Raw genomic sequence first — 27,755 nt, forward strand, 5'->3', positions numbered from 1 at the left:
AATATATATCGCTAATAGAAAAAAATGGTCACACTGGGACAAAATTTGAGCTTTGCAACAAATTTTGTCTTTGCACTACAGAAAAAATACCATTTGCGAACCCTTTGCATAACAGTGAATTATTTTGTTTGCAAGAGTGCAGTGTATGTAATAAAACGTAACTTATTGTCACATTTAGATTTACGCCATCTTCAAGCAGGTATTAAACATTCAAAATTTAAGTAAACGGTATTACTTTGCAAGCAGCACTAAGGATTCGCAATTTTTATTACAATCCCCCCTTTTTCTGTGTATCCCTATTCTATTAAACAAGGATTGGAAACTGCTCTCAGAGGGATACCAAAAATTTATATGATAGAAAAACAAGCTGCATCCCTTTAGTTAGGTTTAAATCTTATCTGGTTGCTGGAAATTAAAACTTACAGGCACATATACATTTTGCTGCAGTGAATGATAAGAACGCTCTCCAGGATGAAAATAAAAGGCTTTCTGAGCAGCTCCATAACATGCAGAAGAGCAGGCAAGTACAAACCTTTACACCCTTCCTTTTATCTACTTATAAGGAACGTTTCTTGTAAAGCAGTAATGAATATACCTAGAATTAAGCTGTGGGGTTAAAATGAAAAATACTTTCCTATAATTTAGAACATTTTACTCAGTTAACACCGTTGCCAGCATTTGGCTTCAGACCTACTACTGTTACATTATAATTCAGATGTTATTTAATCTTACATGTTTGCCTATTCTTTTATATATAATAGGAGCAAGCTGTGGCCTCTCTAATCCTTTTTCTGGCATTCTGCTGAAAATGATACAGTACCTGTTCATGCATACTCATTGGTCTTGACTTCCTCTTCTTTGTTCGTTTGTGAGTGAAAGTTTGGCTGGTTGCTTGAAATAGGGCACATGGCTGAGCTGTCTGTGTAACAGATGCCAGTGTTTAAAGCAACATTACCATTTATCCTGGCACTGTATAGTGACAAGTAGTTTCCTTTTCTTCATGGGCTAATTAAATTGAACTGGCCTTACACTTGTTTGTAGTTCGATACACTTATTTAGCAGTGTAAGCATAGTAATTAAAGGAAACTCAGCATTAAAAAAAATACACTTTATTTTTAAAAAGTTAGTTACTTTTCTTGCTTGCACATGGTGTAATCGTATAATTTTCTCCATATCTCCTTTTTATCACCGAGCTTCAGTTTTGACATACTTTTAGATTATAATTTATGATAATTAGGTCAGAGCATTAGAGATGATTACATGTATCAACAATGCCAGAGTATATTTAAAACATGTTTATGTAAACTGGATAGATTTTTTACAGAAAACTTCCCAGAAAACGTTCACAAGTGTAGTATCGCTTTAGTATGCATGAGGAATATTGCAGTTAGTTGGCAGTGAATTATAGTTTTATCATAAATTAATGCTACGGTAGATAAGGTTACTTCTTATATATATCCAAAATATTAGGCACCCCCCCCCCCATGAAATTAATTACTTAACCTGAGTGTTGATGGCAAAACTCTCCTGTTGTTGGGTTTTTTTTTTTTTTTTTTGTATTCTTAAGGCACATTATACCTAGCATTTGTAAAATGTGTATGTGTAAAAGCCACCCATTTCATTCTCACATCACTGCTCACATGTGCCCTGTTTAATTTACTCTTGATGCAGAGCTCTGCGTTTATTTTTAATACTAGATCAGAGTTTATTTATGTGTAACTATGCATTATTCTATTAACAATTGCATTATTATCAAAACACAGGTGGAAGAGTGATGAAGAAAATCCAGCAGATACAGGAGAAGGTGAAGATGGTGTTATCCCGGACTCCCCACTTAGTACCTTTTCTTTAAGTATGGTGAGCAGAATGCGGAGAAAAAAAGATAACAAGCATATCCGTTACTCGGAAAAAGCACCAGAAGACACACTGACATTGGAGCGCAAGATCAGTAAGTATGCTGTTAACCGCCTCTTATTTTTTCATAGTAACCCATTTTAATTTCATTAAGAATATTTTTAAATTTTAAGGGTTCATTTACAAACACAAAAGCAAGTGCAAAGGGCAAAAATGTGTACAAAAGTACATGCACATGCTGGTTGTGCTTGTGATTCTGAAGGTTCAAGATGCACACAAACACAATGGAGCCCTTGAATTAACACCTATCTTAATGAGCTCTCATTGGTATGTTTTTGTCTGCACATCTATAAATTGCATTTATCACACATTTATGTTGTTTCTAGTGCAACGAGCATCACTTTTTGGCAATTACACAATTTACATCCCCATAGACACAGGTACACAAAAACCATTTGCACATAATGGACAAGAAGAGATTTCATGAGGAAATATTTTGTGGTTTATTTGAAAACTTAAGGATGAGTTTAAATTTGAGGTGAAAAATTGTTCTCGTAAGTCAGGCCCAGTTTGTTCCTGCGTTCACCTGCTGTGGTGTTAGCCTGCATTCCATCGCAGGGGAGCGCAGAAAAAAACGCATCCCATTCCTCTTTAACATGCTGCGTTTCACCTGCATTTGACAATTACATGTGCCTGTGTTAGTACAGCCCTATATGTAAGAATGGAATGCATTTCTTCCTAGGCTCCCCTGCGGTGGAACACAGGAGAATTCCACCGCAGGTGAGTGCAGGAACAAACTGATTATTATCCCTTACTCTATGTAATTGAGATTCCTACGCAAGCAAATGTAAAGAAATGCATATTATGTAAAATCGGTATATTTGAGTCTAAAGACAAGTGGGTAATATGTAATAGAATTTCATGTCAAACTGAGAGGTTATATCTCTTCAAATGTAAATTACACTGATGCAAATTATACAAAGTAAAAGAGTAGAATGATTTGCTTGATGCAAATAAGTTATAAAAATAAAATTAAAAAAAAAAATGCTTGGAGTGGAGTGTCGCATATGCTTGTAAAAATTGTTTCTTTGCATATTTAGCTTTCAGACCCCTAGTTTTTTCTTATAGAGGTGGAGAAAATAGGCTTAGCATGGATATATGGATAGATCCGTATAAAGTGTGTGGGGGGAAATGCTGCCTTTTTAAGGATAAGTGCCTTATTCTGTCCAACTGTTGCAGGAACAAGTATGGAATATCTTATCTGGAATCCTGTTATCCAGAAAGCTCCAAATTATGGTTAAGGCTATCTTTCAGACTTCATAGAATTCAAATTTGTCAAAATTATTTCCCTTTTTTCTGTAATAATAAATCAATACCTTGTACTTGATCCCAGCTAAATAACAATATAATCAATATAGGTGGCAAAACAATTTGGGTTCCAAATTGCAGAAAGACCCCTTGTGTGGAAAACCTCAGGTTCTGAGCATTCTGAATATAATTTAGTCACGTCTAGAGCCAAACACATGGATTGCCAGGTATGACCCTAGTACAGATATGGGACCTATTATCCAGAATGCTTGGGGCCTGGGGCTTTCCGGGTAAGGTCTCTTGATGTAATTTGGATCTCTGTGCCTTATGTCTACTAAAAAAATCATTGTAACAGTAGGGTTGTTTGCCTCTAATAATGATTAATTATCTCTTAAGGTGGCCAATTACAATCTTTCCTGCGACCATTGGTCAGCCCTAAACGCAGATCAGCAAGACCAAGTTACCCGAAGCTTTTGCGAAATAGAGTGTCTAGTCTCTCCATACACACACCGAATATCTTTTGTACGATAATATCGGTGTGTGTTTGGCTAGCTTTTGTTTGGATTTTGTTTTGTTAGAAGATAATGTTTTATTATTAGAGAGAAAAACAAAAATATTTTTTCAAAATTAGAATTGCATGCTAAGGAGATGGCCTTTCCATAATTCAGAGCTTTCTGGATAACAGATCCCATATATTCAACAGAAAATTAACAGTGGAGAGTGAAAATGATACACTGTAGTACAAAAGTGCAATTTTTATTTGCCTTATTTTGCATAATTTATTTAGGCATATTTAAAATTGACTATTATTTGAAACCTATTATTGCTTTTAAAAGCTATTTTCGTGTGTTTATTTTTCATTTTAAGACTCTGGGAACAGACCTCAAGCAACTACTCACGTAAGAAAAGGAGAGGATATTTTGGTGGCTGAAACACTAGAACTCTCCCCTCTTCCAAGTAAGTCTGTCTCATATGTGGTAAGGATAAATAATAAAAATTGTCTGTGAACTTTGTATAAAATACTTGTGAAAAAAGCTTTAGCAACTAGCCTTGTTGCTCTGTGCTGCAACCAGGGCCGCCATCAGGGGGGACAGTCATCCCTGGCCCGGACATTTTTAACTTTAAAGGGGGCCAGGCCGTGCTAGAGTTTTCTTAGCTCGGGCCCCCTTTAATCATATCCGGGCCCTATCACTGCTGGCGTCCTCCGCTATGTCCTGCTGCTCTCCGCTACATCTGCGCTTATATAAGGTTGCGCCCCGTGCGTAGTGACGTCACACGTATGGGGCGCAACCTTATATAAGCGCAGATGGAGCGGGGAGTAGCAGGACATAGCAGAGGACGTCACCGAAGTCGGAGCCTGCAGGGGAGACGAAACAGGGGAGAGGAGGAAGCTTGGGGGGCCCTGGAGGATACTGGGGGGAGCTGAAGGATGCTGCGGGGGCCCTGGAGGATGCTGGGGGGAGCTGAAGGATGCTGCGGGGGCCCTGGAGGATGCTGGGGTGAGCTGAAGGATGCTTCGGGGGGGCTCTAGGGGAATCAGGAGGATGCTGGGGGGGAACTGGATGATGCTTGGGAGGAAGCTGGGTGGGGAACTGGAGGATTTTTGGGGGGGAGCTGGAGGAAGCAGGAGGACACTGGGGGGAGCTGGAGGATGCTTGGGGGGACCTGTGGGAAGCAGGAGGATGCTGGGGGGAGCTGAAGGATGCTTGGGGGGGGCCCTGGAGGAAGCAGGAGGATACTGGGGGTGAGCTGGAGGATGCTGGGGGGAGCCTGATGATGCTTGGGGGGCCCGGGAGGAAGCAGGAGGATGCTGGGGGGGAGCCGGAGGATACTGGTGGGGGGCTGAAGGATCCGGGGGGGAGCGGGAGGAAGGAGCGGGCCCTAGGCTGGCTAGTAATGTTTTAAGGGGCACCTGCTCTGGCACCAATGCAAAATGTAACCGCTGGCCACAAATGTTTTAGGGGGGCCCTGGCTACCAATATCTGTGTGTCCTTTGTATTGATGGGAGGGGACACTGGGGGAGGGGCCATTGGGGGCGTGGGAGGAGGGGGGGCCCCGTAAAATTTTGTTGTGAGGGGCCCCGTGATTTCTGATGGCGGCCCTGGCTGCAATATAATTGTAGAAATCCAAAAAATAGGAAAAAAGTTTCAGCAGGTTTTCTGCAAAACATTTATTATGGGTAGTGGTAACACTAACCACTACCCATAATAAATGTTTTGCAGCAAACCTGCTGAAGCTTTTTTCCTATTTTTTTGGATTTCTACAATTGTTTAAGGATGAATAATACTACTGTTACTGCAGACTTCTGCTAATACATTCCATGGTGAAATTCATTGTCACTCTTTGAAAGCATTAAAATAATGCGTTTTATTTTGCACCACAGAAAAATATGAAGTTGATTCAGAAAAGCCGGTGTTCAACCTGGCAGCTGTTGTTGCTGAAACACTTGGCCTCGATGCCCAGGTGGAATCTGTAAGTTTTGGCAAAAAGAAATAATTCCTGCAAAACATTTTAATGCACATATTCGCGATCAGTAAATAAATTCTGCTTTTTGACATTGCATAGTAATCTTGAATTATAAAGCGGCACTTCTGGAGAATAAATTACAGCAACTGTAATAATAACTAGTAAATTGACTTGTTCATGTTGTGTCCGTTGTAGCAGTCCCAGAGTGTATTTAATCAGCCAAGAATCACCGGTGCCCCACTTTTTCACGAGGGTGAAGATTCCTCTCCACGGCAAGTCAAAGTTGAGTAAGTAAACAAAGAAAGTCCATACACTCACTGTTCCTTGTTAACTCAGTCCATTATCCAGATCCTCCTGATGCACCTGGCCAGATGCCTATAACAATCACAAGAAAAAAAGGAAAAAGCACACAAAACGATTTGCTGGTGTAAAAAGATACCTCCAACCTGTTTATTGCGGAGTTCACATACAGACCGAACGTTTCAAGAGCTTCACGCACTCCTCATCAGTGGAACTTTGGTCTGTATGTGCACTCCGCAATAAACAGGCTGGAGGTATCTTTTTACACCAGGAAATCATTTTGTGTGCTTTTTTTACTTGTGCTCAAAGTTGAGTAAGTGACTTAGCTGTATTTTAGTGGCTAACAATATTTCCATATTTCCATCATACTTCTATAGCTTTTGCTTCCATTCTACTGGTCCTCCTGCATTTGTTTGCAGAGCAGTTGCACTCATGGGTCAGACATTTATTAAGAACACATTAGCCAATCAAGAATACATTAGCCAGCATTTTCGAGCAATAATTGCCTGACCCACAAGTACACCCACAATTACAGGCAATTACCATAATAAAAAATGGGGGGTAGGTTCAAGTGTTTTTTTTTACCCCCCCAATTATTATATTGGCACCAAAACATGCTGACTCGCCCATGTGCCATTGCCATAAGGGTAAGAACCCAGAGAGCAGTTCAGTCACCTGTGATAGATCTCTGAGTTACAGGTGACTGAACCGCTCTGTGGGTTCTTACCCTAAAGTGATTCTGTAACCATATGCTTTTGTTTGTTTTTTTTTTTTTTTTATATTTCGTACTTTTCTTTTGTAAGGGCGAAGATACACAGACCTACTTGCTGCGGCTACAAAATAGCCAGCGCTGATAACTTATTGATAATTTTCTCTAGGTGTGTTTTAGCAGTTCTTAGTATTTTCTATAGTAGGGTATTTTCTGATGTTTTGTAGCCATGACAAGTAGCTGCTACTTAGTAGCTCTGTGTGTCTTAGTCCTTACATATTATAATGCTGCAAGGACTAAAAAAAATAACCACTGACCTCGGGACTTTAGGGCAAGGACTCACGGAGAAGCTACTCATCCGCGATGATCGATATCGGGGGCAAGTAGCCGCTCTGAAAAGGGTTTCCACCAGCAACAACAGAAGTCACCAGTGGAAATCCCTTTGCATCACTTCAGTTTCCAAAGTCGTGCAAAGTTGCCTGCAAGAGGAAACCGAAGCGAAGCGAGGGGCTTTCCACCGGCGACTTCTGTTGTTGCCAGTTTGATAGCTTTAAATACCCCCCACGCATGCGCAGAACCGGCGCCGTCAGCGCGTCACGGACGTGCACGCTTTGACATGTATGTGCGCTTTGACGCACGCACACCTGCACACGCAAGGAGGCGCACGAGACTGGGCCGCACGGGTGAGTACCCTGACACCCCGGTATTGCGGTATCTGAAAAATGAATAACCTATCGCAGGTGAGTAAGTCACTCCGTTGGTGCTTGCCCTTAAAGGGCAATAACAAACAGGGCTATATTGAGTATTTTGGAGTTCCTACCTTAAAATCACAGATGCACTTGCTTTATAGAGAGTGATCTTCTGTAGAATTGTTTCTAAACCATAATCACATGTCTTTGTGAGAAGCATTTGTTTATTTTCTGATGGTATTTATTTAGATTTACTGAAGGTTCTATGGAAGAGTCTCAGGGTAACGACGATGATGGATGGAATACAAAGGAAGCATCACCTGTATTTGGAGGACCTGCGAGAAACATAAGGAGAAGTGCAGAAATGGACTGTATTTCTCCCCCCTTACCAGTTGGATTGAACAGTAAATTGATATCACAGTGTTCTAGAAACCCATCAGATTTTTTATTTAACTCTGTACAGGCAAAGGCAGAAGATGGAGCGCAGGCAACTCGTCTCTGCCTTGGCAAAGAGACAGACTCTGTAATTAGCCAATGTTCAAGCAATGGGCAGGGTGTCTTGAGGTGTAGTCCAAACAAATCAGTCCCTGGTGGTGCTCAGATGGGCAAAGACATTCTTGACAGTGAGCACCATAAACAAATGGCAAACAGATATGGGAAAAGAAAAAATGCAGAAGCAGAGCAAGAGGAGAGCTGTGAATCCTCATTTGATAAAGAAAACAATATCCCTATAAAAGACATTGGTAGTGAAAGACACAGCATGCTGGACAAGCCCCTGGATCTTTCTGACCGTTTTTCAGTGCTCAGGCCACAGGACAGAAGCCATGGCAGCAGCAGGGGTAGAACAAAGCAGACATTTGCACTGGTACCAGAGAAACCTGACCCCAAAAAACCACTGCACATAGACTTAAGGGAGGACCTTTACCACCAAACAAAGCAGAAAAAAGTATTTGTTTCTGGGTTAGTAGAACGTAGTGCCTTCAATTTGCACGAAGATAAGGAAGTGACAGAAGAAGGCAATCAGCTTTTCGATGATTTAGAGGTAAAATGTATTCAGTCTGTTGTTAACTTTATTATGCAGCTGAGCTGTATATTTCTAAGGACAGATTCACTGCAAATCTAGCATATGTATTTATAGTCATATGGTATGATTTATTGTTATAGTCCAATGATTTTTTATATTGGTACAGCATAGCTTATAGTCTGTACACAATGTTCTTTCCCTTTGTATTTTTTCTTTTGTAGTGTATGGGCAAGGGTTAAAGCAATACTGTCATGGAAAAACATTTTTTTTTTTCAAAAATCATTTAATAGAGCTTCTCCAGCAGAATCCTGCATTAAAACATGTTTTTCAAAAACGAAAAAAAAAAAAGATTTTTTCTTATATTTAAATTTGAAATTTCACATGGGGCTAGCCATATTCTTAATTTCCCAGGGTGCCACAGCCATGTGACCTGTGCTCTGATAAACTTCAGTCAGACTTTACTGCTGAACTGCAAGTTGAAGTGTTGTCCCCCCCTCCCTTTCGCCCCACAGAAACCGATCAGCAGAACAAGGGGAAGGTAGCAAGACAGCAGGCCTAGTGTTTGCTACTACTTGCACATGGTTTACCAGAAATTACTTTTTGCTTTAGTAAATCATGTACACATTGCGGCATTAGGGGGTCATTTACCATGACCTCAAATGCAAGCGTGATTTCACACCCATTAGTGCTCATTCAAGAAGCACTTGGGTCCTTGGTCATGCTGCACTCTATACCTCACACTGCATTACAGCGTGAGGTGTAGTTACGTAAGGCACTGTAGGACCCAGACTTCAGCTGTTTGGGGTACACAAGTCTACACTTATCCTAATGCTAAACTGTGACTTTGAGACTGAAAGAAGCAGACTTTTATTACTATTACCCTTGAAGCTTTTTTAAAGGGGCATATAAAATGAAATGCTTTACTGATAAACTTGGGATATATGCCCTATAAAGGTTTGTATGCTGGGTACTAAACAACCTTAGAGAAGGTTGAAACGTCTTTTAATGTTAAGAGGTATTTGCATTTGTATTAATTAGCTCAGCTAAAAAATGGTAGGAGTCTGATTTTTATGTGCTAATATATAATTAAGGACTCTTTTGCCTCTCTTTCCTCAGATTGAAACTGTCCATGAGCCAAAAAGAAACGCAAGATCAGTGCACAGAGGTGTCCAGCCGACATCTGTCCTTCAGCCAAACTTGCACATGGTTCAGGCTTGCCCGGAATCTCAACAAGGTGCAATAATTCCCTTGACTGTAATGAATTTCACATTGTTCACATGTTTAATTGTTAACATCAGTCTGTGTCCTAATTGAGCTTACAGTCATGTCTAATAAGATCTGCCTATGTGGGACATACCACACAAGTACTTTTCATCAGTCTTGTTTGTCAGTTGTGTATGCACAGTCAGCTTCAAGGCACTCCTGGGGCAATCTGTGAAGTACGCTAAGGACCATGGTCCACAGGAAGATTAGTCACCTGCGGTTACATTTTGGCTACTGTGGCGACTAATCTCCTGAAAATGCCTTCCCACTGGTAATTTGCCAATGGGAAGGCATATGCATTGTTTTGTTTTCCAAAGTTTTCTCTTGCACCTGCACTGACATAATGGTTCTGGGTGCAGACAAAGAAGAAAGCTAATGTCAGTGTGTGGCATCAGTCAAAATTAAATGTTATTGGTGCCAAAGGAGAAAGGCTGCACTACAATTTAAACCAATGTAGTTTGTTGGGCCAGTCACTGCCCCCTTTCTATTCATTTTACATCTAAAAAAACACAATCATATTTTGTCTGATAAATAATACTTTCTCTTCCAGAGTTCTGTGGGGCACTGGGACCATGGGATATAGCATGCACCACTAGGAGGCAGGACACTAGAGAAGGAGAAGAAGAAGACTCCTGCCCTGAGCTATACCCCTCTACCTTAGCCTAACTTAGTTTTTTTTTTCTGTGGCCTGTACTTTCTTTGCACCATGGGTTGTTCCAGAGCTCTTTACAGGTGACATTCTTTAATAGGGGCTTCCCCCTTCATTGATCAGACTCCACAGAAGCGCACTACTTAACTGTCCTACCATCCTATGTCTATGGATGGAACAGGAGCTATCTATCCAGCACTAGCTAGATTCTTCTAAAGGAACATGAGGACAACCCAGCCTTCATAACTGATGAGTATAGCATCATAGCCCATCCAACCTAGGCACTTCCATACAAGGCTCCCATCTAGGAGCATCAGAGCAGAGCATCCACCCCCCTTGGCATCTGTGCTCAGCCCCTCCCAGCAGTGCTCTCCCCGCCTGGCCCCCATTACTTCCACTGGAAGCGGTAATTTTCCAAGGGCAATCACGTCATCTGAGATAGTCTTCGGTCAACAACGCTCTCTCCTCTTGGCGCAAATTCTCATGACGTCACTTCACAGTCAAGCTCTTGTAACACATTCCACTCTGCATCATATATATGGACAGGTTTTTTGCTTATGGGTAAAGCCACTTGGACGAGGGGCTTTACACGGACCACACACGCTCAGTCTAAAGTAAAATTGTTGGCATGCACCAAATGCTGCAAAAGGCTGCCCACTGGGTGTAAAGAGCCTCTATGTGTTCCCTGCTCTAAGCTTTCTGTTGAGTCTTCCTTCCAGTCCCAGGATATGTCTGTTATACCACAAATTGATCCAGAGGCAGGAGTTATTCAACTCACACTAGAGTGCTCTGCCCAACCTTACACTTCCACCAAGCACCCACCAGCTTGGGCCTTAAATTTATTTACAGGCATCCCCAAATTAGCAGCCTGTCTAGATAAATTGCTAGACAAACATGACCAGGGGGGATCAGAAACCAGGGCCAAAACTTCTAATCACCCACCTCTCCTCTAATCACAAGAGGACAGCATCAGAGCCTCCCCCTGGACAACCAATCCTTTAGTGAAGGGAAATCTCTTCTGACCTTGCAGAGGAAAGTGAGGACTTCCCAAAATTCTTCACTGAAAATCTTGATGCCCTAATCTCCAGGTATTCAAATGCCTAGACCTAAAGACAGCTGATGCTCCCCCTGACCTTGCTCAGTCTCTTTTTAAACACCACAAAAAATGTCCCTCCATTTTCCCCATCTCATGCTCAGCTTAATAGCATAATCCTGTATCCTGCCTTTCCAAGAATACAGCTCTCTCTGTACCAGACACTTCCTCCTTCAAGGAACCCATGGATAAGAAACTGGAAGGGTTTCTTAGATCAGCCATTGCCTCAGGTGGCAAATCCCTGCGACCCATTTCTGCCTCTGCATCAGTAAGTAGGGCAATCCAGTCCTGGTCCACTTCCCTTATAGACGGGAAAACCTCCGGCCTACCTTGGGAAGAAATTCTCTTCTTGGCTACTCAGCTCAAGGAGACTAACGATTACATGGATGAAGTGTCCTTGGACACTGCACAGGTTGTAAGCCACACATCTGCCTTATCTGTTGCAGAAAGACGATCCTTACGGCTTAAATGACAACTGGCCATAGCATTGCATCCCTGACTATCCTCAGCTGGAATGTGAATGGGTCCAAATCTCACCTCATTCCGAATCGCCAGATTCCCTTTCTAGGCATGTTGTTAGACACGGATGCTCAGCGGGTCTTCCTTACTAAAAAAATTGAAAGAGTTGAAGTTGCTGGTGCAACAACTGCAAGCACGACAACCATCCCACCATGGTATTGGTGACCACATAGCTCGTTGATGCAGCCCTCAGTCCAACGGGCCATATACCTGCCATTTTAATTCTGTAATTTGGCCCTAGGGCCAAACTATTGAATTAGCCCAATATCGCTGATATTGTTTGGCCTCGCCAAACGAGTGGATCGCACCATGTATGGCCACCTTTACTTGCATTATAGCTATGGTATATCAGCAACAACATGTGTGTCTTGTGCAGTAAATCTTATTTGATAAGTAGGGGCAGATATATTAAAATGTGAGTTTAGAGATTAATACATAAAAATTAACCCACGTTCTATTCATTCCTATGGGATTTTAAGAATAATATTTATCAATTGGTGAATTCTAACTTCCACCCATTTATAAATACATTTCTAAAAATCCCATAGGAATAAATAGAACATTGGTGAGTTTTTATGTATTGAATTTACATTTTGATAAATCTGCCCCATAGTGTTCTTTCTTTGGGGCAAAACAAAAAAGGCAATGATTGTTTGTGAATTACCATTTCTCTAAAATATCAAACATTCTGAAATGAGTAAAAACCTAACAATAATAATCATATGTCAATTTTTGTGCTAAATAACAAGTTCAGAGGGAACAAAGAATGAATTAAGTTAAGATTTAAATTAGTTATGTGCTGTAGCATTTGAAACTAATTTACTTTATTAAGAAATAGGGACAATGATCTATCTCTATTTTAGGGAAGCCACCAATAGATAACATGCAGTGGAGCATTGATCCAGGGGCTGACTTGTCGCAGTATGAAATGGACATGACAATGGAAGATTCTAAGGTAGAAAAATGAAGTTTTATTTTTAATATGTGTATGCCCAGAACTACATTTCGGAATGATATTCACTTTTTACTTTTATAAAGGGTGGGAGCCCTGCAAAGCCAGAGCTAGAGGACATGGATTACACATATGTTAGTGAAAGTTTCCTGTTAAAAATGAAGAAGGGGGATCCAGGTGACAGTGGTAAGTGTGACCAGTTACTTCATGTTATTATTATTCTTTTATTTGTATATATATGGCATATTCTGTAGCAGTTTATAGTGATTATACGTCGTTCACATGAGTCCCTGCCCCAATGAAGCTTACAATTTAAGGACGTTATCACGCTAATAATAAATATATATCATGCACAATTACTCATTCAGAGTATTTGATTACTGCAAAAAATGAAATATTGATTTTAAACTTTAGCATACCACACCTCTTCCCTCTGTCTGCATACCCCTTCGCAGGTGCTCTGTCCTAAGGGAAGGTATTAAACAATATAAAGAAATATGATAGTGTGATAACAATCGGCATTAGTACAGAAAATTGCTGTACTACTCCACCATTGTGCACATTGCTCTTTTTCCTCCATGGCTCTCGTTTTATTAATTGTATACCATGTGGTTTATTTATATATTTCCAAAAGTCCTTCCTAGTGAAATAATAATCAGTTTCCATACAACAGAAGATGAAAGCAAAGGTCAAGACAGCTTTGAAAAAATGTTTGACAAGAGTGAGTATGGAGAGTATGTGTTGTGCATTAAAGACAGGAGCCCTTCCCAAAGTTGCAAAGAAAGGAATGATCTGTCTTCCATGGAAAATAACAAAATTACCAAAGAAAAAGGTCAGTTACTTGTCCAATTGCAAAGGAACAAAATTACATCTGAAAACCCAGAAAGAATTACAGTGAAAGCTGAATGCACAGACCAGGCCAAAATGTATATTACAAAGCAAAACTAACGTGAAGTTCATTACTGCAAACATAAGTATGAATAATTTAGAATTACATTGTGCTACAGTCATACAAAAAAATTAATCAGCTCCCCCCCTTCCCGTGCAAATAAGCTCTTAAATAAGGGAGAATTTGCACAGCACAAATATTTGCCTCCGTGGGTTAACCATTGGGTACTGTAATTAGATGGGAAAGCAGCAGTGTTATAAGGCTCTCTGCAAACCTTTTTTTCTTGTAGAAAGATATCCTTAGAACTTACTGCATGAACTGCATACGTTTGTAACATCTTGCTATGCTTCTGGGAGTCTTAGGTCTTAGTTATTTATGAAGCAAACACCCAACATAATTGTATAGTAAAGACAGGGAGGGCGAATGAGCTTATAGGCAGGGGTGAGGTATGCTGAGGTTGAGGGAAAACAGGTGCTAAGTTATGTAAAGGGTAAATGGAACACCTTTGCATGACTGAGCATTGGTAGTCTGATATGTGCAAGTAGGGCATGTATTTGACAGGAGGATATCTGCAAAAGCTTCACATTATTTTTCAGAGGCTTGGGTGAAACTACATCAGGTAATCTCCTCTCCACATAGAAGCTCAATACTAGTGGGATAACCTAATCACAGGTTTGCTTCTGGTAGTGGTACCCATAGCAATAATTCAGATTTTTACTTTTCAAACAGCACCTGCTGGTTGGCAGCCAGGGATTACTAGGCCTAAATGTAACATTTGCACTTGTTAATATATTACCACCACCACCCATCCCCACCCCCTGAAATCTAGTGTGGATGCTTTCAGGTCCTCCTGCTGCTTAACCACTTATGTAGCCAACCACGTTTAAGTTTTTTTTAATGTCCTTTCCATAACAGGAACAGGGCTTAATTACCTGTAGACAAATTCTCTTTTTTTTAATTCAGAGTCTATATAAACTAACAGCTGGAGCATGTCAAAGACAGGTTTACATAACCCAGTTCCCAGAGGTGTCTTAGTGCTCCATGATGCCTATGTTTCTTATTTAAAGGAGGGAGAAATATAGCTCTAACACACCTCTGTAGTTTTTTGTTAAAATTATTTTTTTTTCACCCAATAAATGTTTTAATGCATGAACTTCTGTTGTGTGGTATTGTATTTGTGATAGTTGACACATATAACTGATGACTCCCCTATCTTAATATTTCATATATATGGTTAGTCTATAGAACAGGGATCCCCAACCTTTTATACCCGTGAGCCACATTCAAATGGAAAAAGTGTTGGGGAGCAACACAAGCATGAAAAAGGTTCCTGGGGGTGCCAAGAAGAGCTATAAATTGGCTACTTAATAGCCCCTATGTGGACTGGCAGCCTAGAAAAGGCTCTGTTTGGCATTATACTGGGTTTTTATGCAGCCAAAACTTTCCCTTCTTACCAGGAATTCAAAAATGGACACCTGATTTGAGGCCATGGAGAGCAACACCCAAAGGGTTGGGGAGCAACATGTTGCTCACGAGCCACTAGTTGGGGATCACTGCTATAGAACATAGAATCATTCTCCTCTTTTCTAAGTATGTAAAAATGTAAAACATAGTCTGAAAAACCTTTAGATATATACACACTCGGGTGAGAGGTTCTCATGCTATATATATTGGTGTCCTTAGCTACTCTGCATTGAAGCTGTATAATTGCAAGGACTCTCTATGTACTGAGCTATCTGAGGTCTTGTAGATAGTGTACATTTTATTGTAGTTAATTGGCAAGGGGATTCTTGGGTTTTTCTTTATTTTTTTCTCCACTACTGGAAAACACATTATATAGTGAATAATGTATCCCCTATAGTAAAATATAAGTTGTGGTTGCGATTCGAAAGTCCCGAAATTTTTGTATCCGAACTATCATAAACAGTGCGAAAACCTTTCTGGCTTTGAAACTTCAATGCATGATTTTGGAAGCTTTCCATAGGACTCAATGGCACTCTACAGCTCCAACCTGGCCAAAAGAAAGTCACAATACCAACGCTTGAATGAATTCCGGAATGGTCGTAGTCTTTGCAAAAAATACAACTTTTTAGTGGACTTTAATGAAAACCACAAAAAAGTTGTACTATTTTAACTATATTATCATGGTCAATACGAAAAGTTCTAGCAATTAGAAAAAATACGAATTTTTCTCATACGTACTAAATCGTACTTTAATGAATGAATGGGCCCCTAAGTATTGATTAGAACTGATAACATCACTAAGCACAGTCTATAAGGTAAGGTTTGATAGAGTAAAGGAGATTTATGTACTTACGGTTAAATCCTTTTCTCTCCAGTCATAAGGGGGACACAGGGACCGTGGGGTAAAGGCCCCTCCCATCAAGAGGCAGGACACTGGAAACCGAGATGTGGACCCTCCTCCTCCTCTCCCCTTTATCCCCTGTCACACCAGAAGGGGTTCAGTTTGTAACAAAGATTTAACTCATAACAGAATATAACTAACTCTCAACAAGACTGAAGATATTAGAACAAGAGTTCAGGGAGGGAAGCCCTGTGTCCCCCTTACGACTGGAGAGAAAAGGATTTAACCGTAAGTATATAAATCTCCTTTTCTCCCACGTCTAGGGGGACACAGGGACCGTGGGTACGTACCAAAGCCACCCCACAGTAGGGAGGGAAGAACTCTGACCATTTAGGAAACTACTGCCTGAAGCACCTTCCTTCCGAAGGCTGCCTCCGCTGACAGGTAAGTGTTGAATTGGTAGAACTTTGTAAAAGTGTGAAGAGACCAGGTGGCCGCTCTGCAAACTTGTTCAGCCGATGCAAAATTCCTGTGTGCCCATGAAGTTCCCAGGGCTCTGGTGGAGTGTGCTCTAAGTTTGATTGGTGGCACCTTCTTCTGCGCCAGGTAAGCTCTTCTTACTGTCTCCTTTATCCAGCGTGCAATAGTGGTCTTCGTGGCTGGGAGACCCTTTTTTGCTCCTGACGGGATCACGAATAGGGAATCTGTCTTCCTGAAGGGTTGAGTACGAGAAATATAAGTCTTAAGCTCTCTGACCACATCCAGTCGGTGGAGTCTGGTCTCCTTGTCATTCCCAGGTTTGTTGCAAAACGAAGGTAAAACGATCTCTGCGTTTATATGGAAGTTGGACACCAACTTGAGCAGAAAACCAGGAGTAGTCCTAAGTACTGCCTTATCCTCGTGGAAAACTAGGAATGGGTTTGAACAGGATAGGGCCCCCAACTCTGACACTCTTCTGGCTGAGGATATGGCGACCAAGAAGACAGTTTTCCATGTGAGCATTTCTACCCCCACCTCCACCAGAGGCTCAAAAGGACTGTCGAGGAGAGCGTTCAACACCAGATTTAGATCCCATGGAGGTATTGGAGGTCTGAACGGGGGATAGATGCGAGCTACACCCTGGAGAAACATGCGGACGTCCCCTGAGAGGGCTATGTGTTCCTGGAATAGAATTGATAGGGCTGAAATCTGAGTCTTTAGGGAGCCCAACTTGAGACCTTTTTGAAGACCTGCTTGGAGGAACTGTAGGATGCGAGGTACTCTGAATTCCATGAACGAGAACTCCTCATCCTCGCACCATTGTCAGTAGCACTCCCACACCCTGTGGTAGATCTTTGATGTCACTGGTTTTCGGGATTTAATCATAGTCATGATTACCTCCTCTGAGAAGCCCTTCTGTCTCAGTACTGACGCCTCAAGAGCCATCCCGTTAGGGTGAAGAGATGAGGCTTGTGATGAAATACTGGGCCTTGGGACAGAAGTTGAGGAAATACTGGGAGCATTATTGGAGGTTCTAATGACAGTTCTAGAAGACTTGAGTACCAGGATCTCCTGGGCCACCGTGGTGCAACGAGGATTACTGTGACCGGTTCTCTGGCTATCTTCCGTAATACGCGTGGTAACATTGGAAGAGGGGGAAATACGTATGCCAGTCGAAATCGCCATGGGAGGGTCATGGCGTCCACTCCTTCTGCTAGGGGGTCGCGGTACCTGGCATAGAATCTGGGTACTCTCCGATTTTGCCTGGAGGCCATCAGATCGATTTCCGGTACTCCCCATTTCCGTGTCAGGCACTGAAACGCATCCTGGTGTAGTTGCCACTCTCCCGGGTCCAGATGATGTCTGCTGAGAAAGTCTGCCTCTACGTTGCTCACTCCGGGAATGTGGATCGCTGACAGTTGAGTGTTGGTTCTTTCTGCCCACTCTAGGATAAGGGTCACTTCCTGGTTTGCCCTGTTGCTTCTTGTGCCGCCCTGTCGACTTATATATGCCACTGCTGTGGCATTGTCCGACTGGATTCGCACCGCTTGGTTTCTCAGAAGGTGTTCCCATGCGTAGAGTGCTAGAAGTATCGCTCTTAGTTCTAATATGTTTATTGGCAGTCGAGCTTCCTCCTGTGTCCAGAGACCCTGTGCGGCTCTTCCCTGAAAGGCTGCCCCCCATCCGGTGAGGCTGGCATCTGTGGTTACTATTAACCACACTGGCTTCAGGAAGGTCTTTCCCTGTGTTAATTGTTCCGGTGTTAAGCACCAGCTTAGCGATCTCAGGGTATTCTCTGGCAGGGTTATTCTCTGATGAAGTGATATCCTGTTCCAGAGCCTTAACACTGTCATCTGAAGAGGTCGAAGGCGGAACTGGGCAAATGGAACTGCCTCCATGGTGGAGACCATTAGTCCCAATACTCTCATGCACATTTGGATTGTTGGGTGTGCTGTTGTTCTGAGTAGTCTGATTGATCTCTGGATCTTGAGCTGCTTTTCCTCTGGAAGAAATATCTTCTGAAGCTCCGTCTGGAACTGTAGACCCAGAAATATCACGTTCTGGCTGGGAGACAGTGACGACTTGTCCAGATTGATGGACCATCAGAACATTTGAAGGTTCTGGACTGTCAGTTGTACATTGTGTTCGGCCAACGCCTTGGATCTCTCTTTGATGAGGAGGTCGTCCAAGTACGGCATTATGAACACACCTCGGACACGAAGAAAGGCTGCCATGGACGCCATGATCTTTGTGAATATTCGGGGGGCCGAAGATAGACCGAAGGGTAGTGCGCCAAATTGAAAATGTTGATTCCGAAAGGCAAACCTGAGGTATTGTTGATGTGGCTGAAAAATCGGAACGTGCAGGTATGCTTCCCGAAGGAGGCCAGAAAGTCTCCTGGTTCCAAAGCCCGGATGATGGTACGGACTGTCTCCATCTTGAACTTGTGGTAGACTATCCATCTGTTCAGGAGCTAGGTAGGGCGAAAAGAGCCATCTTTCTTTGGAACTATAAAGAGGTTTGAATAGAATCCCCGGAACCTTTGGTTTTGGGGTACCGGTACAATTACCCCTGTCTTGCGCAGTCTCTCTATTATGGAGAGGAAGGCCTGTTGTTTGGGGGCCTGATGTGGGACTCTGGACATTAAGAAGTGTCCTGACGGAACCTGGTGAAATTCTAGCCGGTAGCCGGTTGTGACGGTATGAACTACCCATGGGTCTTCCACATGTGATCTCCAGACATCCGCGAACAGTTGAAGGCGTCCCCCTATGCAACTGGCGTCTGGAATCTATGTGTAGTCAGGAGTGTGTGGTCTTGTCACTTGGTGACTTGGACTGGGGCTTGCGAGATTGCCAGGGGGACTTCCCCTTGTTGAGGAAGCGTCCCTTGAAGGATGACTGGTGAGTAGTGGATGGATTGGTCTTGTTACTGCGAAACCCTTGGTTGCGAAAGGAGTGACCCCCTTCTTGGGTTGAATGCTGAATTGGGTTTAGTTTGAGGTAGCAGGGTGCTCTTGCCCCCTGTGGCTTGCGAAATAATTTTGTCGAGTTCCTCTCCGAATAACTTGGAGCCCTGGAAGGGAATGGAGACCAAGGACTTCTTAGAACTCAGGTCAGCGGACCAAAGCTTCAGCCACAGATCCCTGCGAGCTGCCACTGAGAGCGCAGAAGCCCTGGCCAAAACCCGAGCTGCATCCAGGGAGGCGTCTGCTAGAAACTGATTGGCTTCCTGGATGTAGACAGCCAGCTGGATCATATGTTCCCTGGATCCACCCTCCTGAGCAGTTTGTAGGAGAGAGGTGGACCATGTCTCGACTGCCCGGCTCACCCATGCGGATGCTAGTACAGGTCGCAATGCCGATCCCACGGAGAGAAAATTTGCTTTGAGTAGGCCCTCCATCTTCTTATCTGTAGGGTCCTTGAAGGCCGAAGCATCTGGCACTGGAAGAGCAGTGGCCTTGGAAAGGCGTGATACTGGGGCATCAACCACTGGAGGTGTGCTCCATTTCTCAACAGCCTCCTTAGGGAAGGGATATTGCTGGTTGAAATGCTTTGACACCTGGAATTTCTTGTCTGGTGTCTTCCATTCCTCAGATATCATGGCCTGCATCTGCTCGTGAGCTGGAAAGACCGCAGAAGTCTTGTGTTGTCTCTTGAATAGTGACGAGGACTTCTTCGTGGTCTCCTCCTCTTGAATCTGTAGTGTCTCTAGTACTGCTCTGATTAGGCTGTCTATGTTGGGAGCTGCACTGGTGGTAGAATCCTCCTCGTCTGAGTTTGATATGGAGGCAGAGGAGAATACTTCTCCTTCGCTCACTTCCTCCTCTTCAGATGAAGGAAGGGATAGCGCGTCCCTGGCGGTTAGCGTTGGACGGCTGGGCGTCCGTTTTCGCTTCTTGCTAGTGGTAGGTGAAGAAGTTAGTTTGGCCAGCATTTTGTCAATGGATGAAGTCAGTTGCAGTATACATTGCAAGCTGGATAGGGATTGTGACAGCGCGACTGCCCATCCTGGAGCATCAGAAGGGCCCTGAGGATCAGCGGTCCGTTTGGGGGAAGCTACTTTTGGTGCCCCATCTGAGGTTGCCACAATGCATGGAGCAGTGGTGTCAGATGAAAGGGGCTGAGCAGGGCTGCAAGTTGGGCAGAGCGGTTCTGCTTGGCCCTCTCTGAATTTAGTAAGGCATTTGGAACAGGCAAAAAAAGAAACCGCATGGTTAGAGTGTCTGCCCCCCTACCGTCAGTCATGTTGTGCAGTCTTTTTATTATGTAGCTGCCTGAAGTAGCCCCTCAGTCGATGTTGCTGGGGGTGCTGGGAGAAGAAGAAGGGTGCCCGCACTCGTGTCTCTGAATATGCCCCTTGAAGCGTTGAATGCACGCCCGCGTTGCAAGGAGCAGGGGAGAGAGAGTGGAGCGAAAGAAGGGGCACGAAGCAGTGACACGCCTGATGACGTCACTCTCACTGCGCCGTCAGCTGAAGACGCGCCGCCGGCTGGAACACGGGAGGAGAGGTAGAGCCAGCGTGGGGGAGACTGAGGCGTGCAGGCGAGTGCGGGCATAGGCAGGCTGCAGGGGGATCTCTCCAGGGTGAAACGCCCACCTTACCGTGTGGGGGGGGAGCGCTGATGCAGAGCATTTGTCTCCCTTACCTGTGCACTGGGCACGCGCCGGTATCCAGCGGTGGGGGCTAGCTCTTAGTGAACAGCTCAGGCTGACACGGCCTCACCCCGGTTGCTGATCACTAACCGAAGAATCCTTTGATGGGCCTACCTGGAGGCCACTCCTATACTCCTGAGGCAGGACACTGAAAAAACTGAACCCCTTCCGGTGTGACAGGGGATAAAGGGGAGAGGAGGAGGAGGGTCCACATCTCTGTTTCCAGTGTCCTGCCTCCTGATGGGAGGGGCCCTTTACCCCACGGTCCCTGTGTCCCTCTAGACGTGGGAGGAAAAAAAAATTTCCATAGTGGAAGATGTAAGCTTCAAGGGAGATGTTACTAAACAGAGAATGCTTTTTCTGAGAAACTGAGAGGAAAGCCAGGAGGCTGAAAAATTCCCCCAAGAAGTATTGAGTAAAGGGGCGACCCCAACCATAGGTGTGTTTTTGCTGGTAGTCCACAAGAGGCCCAGTTTAGCAAAGGAACTCATCAAATGTGTGAAGGTAGCGCCCAGAGGGCAGGATTTATTTTTATGATTTATGTTTTGTAGGCTGAATTGGTCACCCCTGTGTTAAATAAACACCCAAAGGATATAATTTAAAGGATATTCATGGCTCTTGTGTATTATATAGTGAATAAAGTACCCCCTATTGTAGTCACTGAGAAGTTTTATGACCAGGAGGCTGAAGGCCCCTAACAGAGGTTATATTATTTTCAAAAAAGTTTAATTGAGTCATGTGACAGAAATGATATTGATTATAACTCATGACATCACTAAGCACCATTTATAAGGATATAATTTAAAGCATTTTTGTGGCTCTTGTGTATTTCTATACATATAATTGTATTTCTCCCCACAGAGATTGAAACTAAAGGAGAGACATATCAGAAGCAGAAGGCATTTGTGGAGCCATATTTCCAAAGACCTGAACAGTAATGTAACAATATAACCTAACCTCTTTTACTAAAATATAGACCTGGCATTTTAATTTTACGTTGGAAACACTTTAGTAGTCAGTAAACGACAACTCTCAGCATCCAAAAACTCTTTGCTTCTGCTACACTGTATGCTGTTGTTCAGCAAAATAACTTCCACAGTTTAGGGATTAAAGGAAAAGGAAGCCCCAGTATGTTAGGCACCCCCAGTAAATGTAATTGTTAATTTCTTCCTGGCACAGTGTGAAAAAAAATCCACTGGCCTGGGGTAAATGTTGCAATTTTACTTACCTTTCCCAATCTTCTCTAGTGCAGACTTAGGCATGTTCATGTGCAGTAGAGAAAAGCTGAAAATTTTACTCTACTGCCCATGCACAAGTCTGAACTGGGAAACCTGGGAATGGCAAGCAAGTTGATGGCGTTGCTTTATTTCTTCTTGAGAGTCATGTCTGTTTTGCTACCTTAGCCTGCTAATCTATCCAAAGTTAGTTATACATCAGCTATTGTTTGGATATCCGTTTCAGAGGTTTGGCCCCTACCTTCTAGATTTGGCAGTGTTAAAGTGTAAAGTCTGAAACCAAACACCTTAGCCATACTGGACCATGTGTAAAGTCTGAAACCAAGCACCTTAGCCATACTGGACCATGAATAGCCATTTTAGTATGTTTTGACTGCTAAACTTGTTTTACAACTATTTAATACACTGTTGATATTTTAAGTGAACCCTTTACATCATTCTGCAGAAAAAAGCCTGCAATGGATTTTCCTCACATTGAAGTTGTTCGCAAAAAAGATGAGAGACGAAAAATGCTTGGGCATACTTGCAAGGAATGTGAATTGGTAAGTATACAGGACCAGAAGTACCTTCCCTTGGTTTTAAAAACAAGACATCTTTGTTAAAAATATGATACTGATACGTTTAAAGCTCTTTTTAGCTTTGTTATAATTTGTAAAGACCTTTGCTGACTTGCATTGTGTCCATTTTTAACACAATTCTTGCCAGTTTAGTACTGATCAGGAACACAGAGAATGCAACTGTTCAAAGTAGTCAATTACTCAACACTTATAAGTAAACCCAGCACACACAAACCTATACTGACCTATCTATGCACTCACATACATAAACCATAAATTCTAACATTAATACTAAGGGGTATATTTATCATGCTGTGTAAAAAGTGGAGTGAAGCATTACCAGTGATGTCGCCCAGGGCAACCAATCAGCAATTAGATTTCAACAGTTAGAAAATGAAAGCAAAGCATCTGATTGGTTACTATAAACAACATCACTGGTGATGTTTTACTCCACTTTTTACACAGCATGAAAAATATACCCTTAACTGTAGATTTTAATATCACAATAGCCTTGGATACTATGCTTGTTCAAGAACTCATCCAAGCCCCTCTTAGGGCTCTGGCACACGAGGAGATTTGTCGCCGGCGATTTGGCGACAAGACGCCAATGCTAAATCAATGGAAATCGCCAGCGTCAAAACATACGAGGCTACTTCAAATCGCCTGCTGTTTAAAATCGCACACAGACCCTTTTCTGAGCGACTTGAGTAAACATGAGGGGGGGTTAACTGTTGAGTGTACCATGGGTAGCAGATCGCCTGGAGCTCAACTCGCATGAAATCTCTTCGTGGGTATTGTCGTGGCGTCAAAGCGCCAGGGGGAAAAAACGCAGGCGACAAATCTCCTCGTGTGCCAGAGCCCTTAAAGGCATTAACAGACTCTGCCATCACAATATCACTAGGAAGGGCATTCCACAACCCCACTGCCCTCACTGTGAAAAACCACCTACTCTGCTTCAAATGAAAATGCTATAAAGTATCCAGGTTTTATATATATATATATATATATATATATATATATATAATCCAAAAAAGGGGAAGTTGTGCTCACCAGTGCCCGCACGCGTCTCTAAATTCTCTATTGACGTTTCCGTCCACATTAGCACCTTTTATCAAGGATCCTTGATAAAGGTCCTAATGTGGATCAAAATGTTGGACACAAGTGATATGTTTTTATACTTATACATGAGAGTGTTGGTCCTTACCAAACATATATATATTTTTATCTTTTTTTACTTTTGGGTCAAGATGGAGCATCCTCCATTAAAGTTATGCACAAGTGTGGTGAAACGTTAACCAAATGTGCTTTGTGTCTTTCCAGTACTATGCCGACCTTCCAGAGGAAGAGAGAGCAAAGAAGCTGGCTTCCTGCTCAAGGCACCGGTTCCGATACATTCCGCCAAGCACCCCTGAAAATTTTTGGGAGGTGGGATTTCCTTCCACGCAAACATGCCAAGACAGAGGTAAATATATATGCCGAAAAATCTAGTTAGCTTTAAAGAAAACATCAGCAAACCTATTCTGAACTTAAAGGAGCAGTCATGAAGATATTTTTTTAGCTTCAGTAACGTTATAAAACATGTAACTTTATCTGCTCCCCTCCTACTTTACACACTCTGGATCATTTTATCAGCTTTGTGGTATCAGTATCAGAGCTGCCATGCTTTTTAGTTTGCCAAACCATACTTTGTCTTGTGAAGGAGAATTGAAGGAGAACTGCCATCGCTGTAACCACACACCCAAACTGTAATGAATGTTTATTAATTCTTTTTTACAAATAATTGTTCTGTCAAACAGTTTATTCCTCGACCTTTCTCCCACTGGCTAAGCATCTGCAACTGCTCTCTGATGGCTGGAATCAGCCATATAGAGCAGTTAAGAAGCAGCACAATTTGGTTTTTTTTTTTTTTTGCTCTCATAAAAAAAAACCATAAGCATTGCATCTTCTAGAAGTTTGTGACTCCTGGGTCTTTCATCCTGTCAACCAATATAATTCATATTCTTGTTTGTTTTTTTAATAAAAATTGAAAAGTAACTCTAGTGAGAAATGTATTTCTCAAGTGCAAAAAACAAAAATTAGCACTAACAAGTAAAATATGAGGCAAATTTACTCCTAAGAACAAGAAAATAAGAGTGGGATAAATCATAGTTCTTAACAGGTTTTGGTTAAGAATTATTACAAATATAACTCAGCAAGCCAAATAAATGTGATTTTCACAGCTTTAAAGCATATGTCACTATATAGGTTGATCCTTTCTGTTTGTACCAAAGAACGTTGGTAACCCTACATGGCAATGGAATACTGAGAAATATATTTGGTTTTCCCAGCATTTACAGTAGCAGTTCATGGAAACCAAATAAAAAGTCTTACGTACTTCTTGCTAAAACCTCTCTTGTCTGTATTTTGGAAGTACTACACTATTTGTCCTAATGATGGGCAAGCCGCCAAACCATGGGCTTCCTGAGTGTTGCCTGAATGGATGGGTTGTTGAAAGTACAAACGCAAAATTAAAGGCGTAAAAATACATCCCATATTTTCTCAGCAACACAGCCTTCTTTCCATGATATCAAGTAAAGACTACAGCAACTTTAATAAAATGCTGCCAGTAATGTAATGATTATTTATGCATTATGAACCTGAAAGTTTATGTGAAGGTCAGTGAATGTGAGGACTTGCACTGTTAACCAAAAGGGAACCAAGGAACTACATACTAAAGCCTTTGAAACGTTGTTATAAAATATTATTATCTATAATAAGATATTTAGCTGATGGAACAAACAACCTTATCCTAATTTATAACTATACATTACTCTTTCCTTAAGGCTACATTAAAGAAGAACTCTCTCCCTGCCAGCGTCCTCGAAGAAGACAACCTTATAATGCTAAATTTTCATCAAAGATTAAAGAGCAGAAGACATAAACTAGACAAACAATTTAATTTTTATATTTACGCAGTCAAATGCCCAGTTTAAATCAGTATTGCTTATGAAGCAACCTTGCCTCATATGCGTAAATTTGACACTAATATGTCCTCACTAAAGCATCACCACGAACATTGACAGCTCTCGTGTAAGTACACTCAGAGTTAGAGGGCCCTTCCTTTCAAGACCTTCAAATTTTAAGGAGAACTGCCATAGCTGTAACCACACACCCAAACTGTAATGAATTCTTAAAAATTATTTTTTTACAAGTAATTGTTCTTTCAAACAGTTTATTCCTCGACCTAACTTTCTTCCACTGGCTAAGCATCTAAAACTGCTGAAAGAAACAAAATAACAATGATTATGTGTGAAACAGATATATGGTTGCAACAGTTAGCAGGGGGCTTAATCTGTGTCACTGCTGTAATTGGCTTTTAGTACCAGAAATATTTCTCATCATTTTAAAAAAAATGAGATGTATGTTGTTGTATGGAGGAAATTACTTGAAATCTGTTAGGGATTTGACTGGGCTCATTTATTATGAGTCAGTACTCTGTTTAAGAAGCAGCAAGGGCAGCCAGTATCCACACACACAGTGTAACTTACTGGTTTAGTGTATAAAATTATTGGGTCAGCACTTGATTTGTAACAGTGCAATAGTTTAAATGCTGTGTTTTAGAGAGTAGATGGCACATTACTTCTGTAATTAAAATATTCACTGTATTGTAGGGGAAACCACTCTAAATACCAGGTCTGGACTGGCACCCAAAATAGGCCCTGGCATATCAAGTACAAAGAGGCCCAAGCAGTCCCCCACCAGCCCAATAAATAGTGACCGTCTGTGGCATCTTACAGCAGCCCTTCTGGCATTTGCAAGAACCCACAGATTGCCAGTCTGGGCTTACTATATACATCTTCCATGGTGTAGGCATTCATTAGGACAGTGAAATGCTGGACTTTGCCGTGTTACAGTGTTCCTGGCAATGCACTTTCTGCTTCTAGATACAATAAATATTTGTAATAAACTTGGTTAACTTGGCATTACCAGTTCAGTGACCAAAAAATAATATACATGTCTGGAGATTTTAGCACCTTTTTAACTGGTAGGGTGCTGTGTTTTGCACTGTATAAATACAATAAAGAATTCTTATAGTTGCAATAGAAGTATAATAAATAATAAAAATGTGAACTAAACTGGGATTCCACTAATCTTTTGGTATGATTAAGGTAGGTCCTTCTCCCTTTACCTGCATACTTAAAGGAGAAGGAATTGTAAAATCGCAGGGTGGGGGGCCTCAGAGGCCAGCAAAGTGACTGGTATTTTTATAAATATATTTTGATTTTTTTTTGCAATTGAAATAGCATGAAGTCATTCAGTCAGACTGGAAGAAATTGCACTATTTTATTGACCCAAATCAGACGTAATTCTGCTGAAACTCTTTCTGCATGTCTGAAATGTCATATCAGAAGCTTATATGTGATTCAAAGTTGGCAGTGTTGTGACATTCTTGGTAAAAAAACCAAAACATAGCAATTTGCATCTGAAATTGCATTGTGCAAGTAAAAGAGTCCTTAAGTCACCCAGCATGGCCCTATACGATGAGTGGGTATGTAGTACAGACTTTCAGCTTGTGACTCCTGCAGCATCAGTAAATACTACACTATGTGAGTTAGGTGTTGTGTTTTACATGCAGTTTTGAGAAAAGGCTAATATATATCAGTCATCAGTACAATTAATGATGCCACTGGGGAATCTCTGTAGCCCTTTTGTGCCCAAGAAATATGTCTAAATATGCTAAAATTTGGCCTTTATGACATTTTAGCCACTTTTTTGTGGGGTGGAGGAAAGGCTTTCCTATATATTTACCTTTCTTTCCTATTAATAACTGG

General features: G+C 42.0%; 1 protein-coding gene across 6 annotated transcripts in view; it reads left to right on the forward strand.

Moving 5' to 3' along the window:
- rbbp8 (retinoblastoma binding protein 8) overlaps positions 1 to 27,059 on the forward strand; it is a 47,790-nt gene extending 20,731 nt beyond the window's left edge. For 4 of the 6 annotated variants that reach the window (XM_031903520.1, XM_031903521.1, XM_031903519.1 and 1 more), the window contains exons 6-19: positions 448 to 520; positions 1,764 to 1,948; positions 4,030 to 4,119; positions 5,546 to 5,634; positions 5,824 to 5,915; positions 7,576 to 8,368; positions 9,467 to 9,584; positions 12,738 to 12,829; positions 12,913 to 13,012; positions 13,461 to 13,658; positions 22,014 to 22,086; positions 22,833 to 22,929; positions 24,265 to 24,406; positions 25,767 to 27,059. In XM_031903520.1, the coding sequence (XP_031759380.1) occupies positions 448 to 520; positions 1,764 to 1,948; positions 4,030 to 4,119; positions 5,546 to 5,634; positions 5,824 to 5,915; positions 7,576 to 8,368; positions 9,467 to 9,584; positions 12,738 to 12,829; positions 12,913 to 13,012; positions 13,461 to 13,658; positions 22,014 to 22,086; positions 22,833 to 22,929; positions 24,265 to 24,406; positions 25,767 to 25,864 (2,240 nt within the window). In that variant the 3' untranslated portion in view covers positions 25,865 to 27,059. The remainder of the gene's footprint in view (positions 1 to 447; positions 521 to 1,763; positions 1,949 to 4,029; positions 4,120 to 5,545; positions 5,635 to 5,823; positions 5,916 to 7,575; positions 8,369 to 9,466; positions 9,585 to 12,737; positions 12,830 to 12,912; positions 13,013 to 13,460; positions 13,659 to 22,013; positions 22,087 to 22,832; positions 22,930 to 24,264; positions 24,407 to 25,766) is intronic. The other 2 variants (XM_004915215.4, XM_012965325.3) reach the window with 2 other exon arrangements.
- Positions 27,060 to 27,755: the final 696 nt, after the last annotated feature.

Source organism: Xenopus tropicalis, chromosome 6 (genome assembly GCF_000004195.4).
Source record: "Xenopus tropicalis strain Nigerian chromosome 6, UCB_Xtro_10.0, whole genome shotgun sequence".
In the NCBI taxonomy this organism is placed as follows: Eukaryota; Metazoa; Chordata; class Amphibia; order Anura; family Pipidae; genus Xenopus; species Xenopus tropicalis.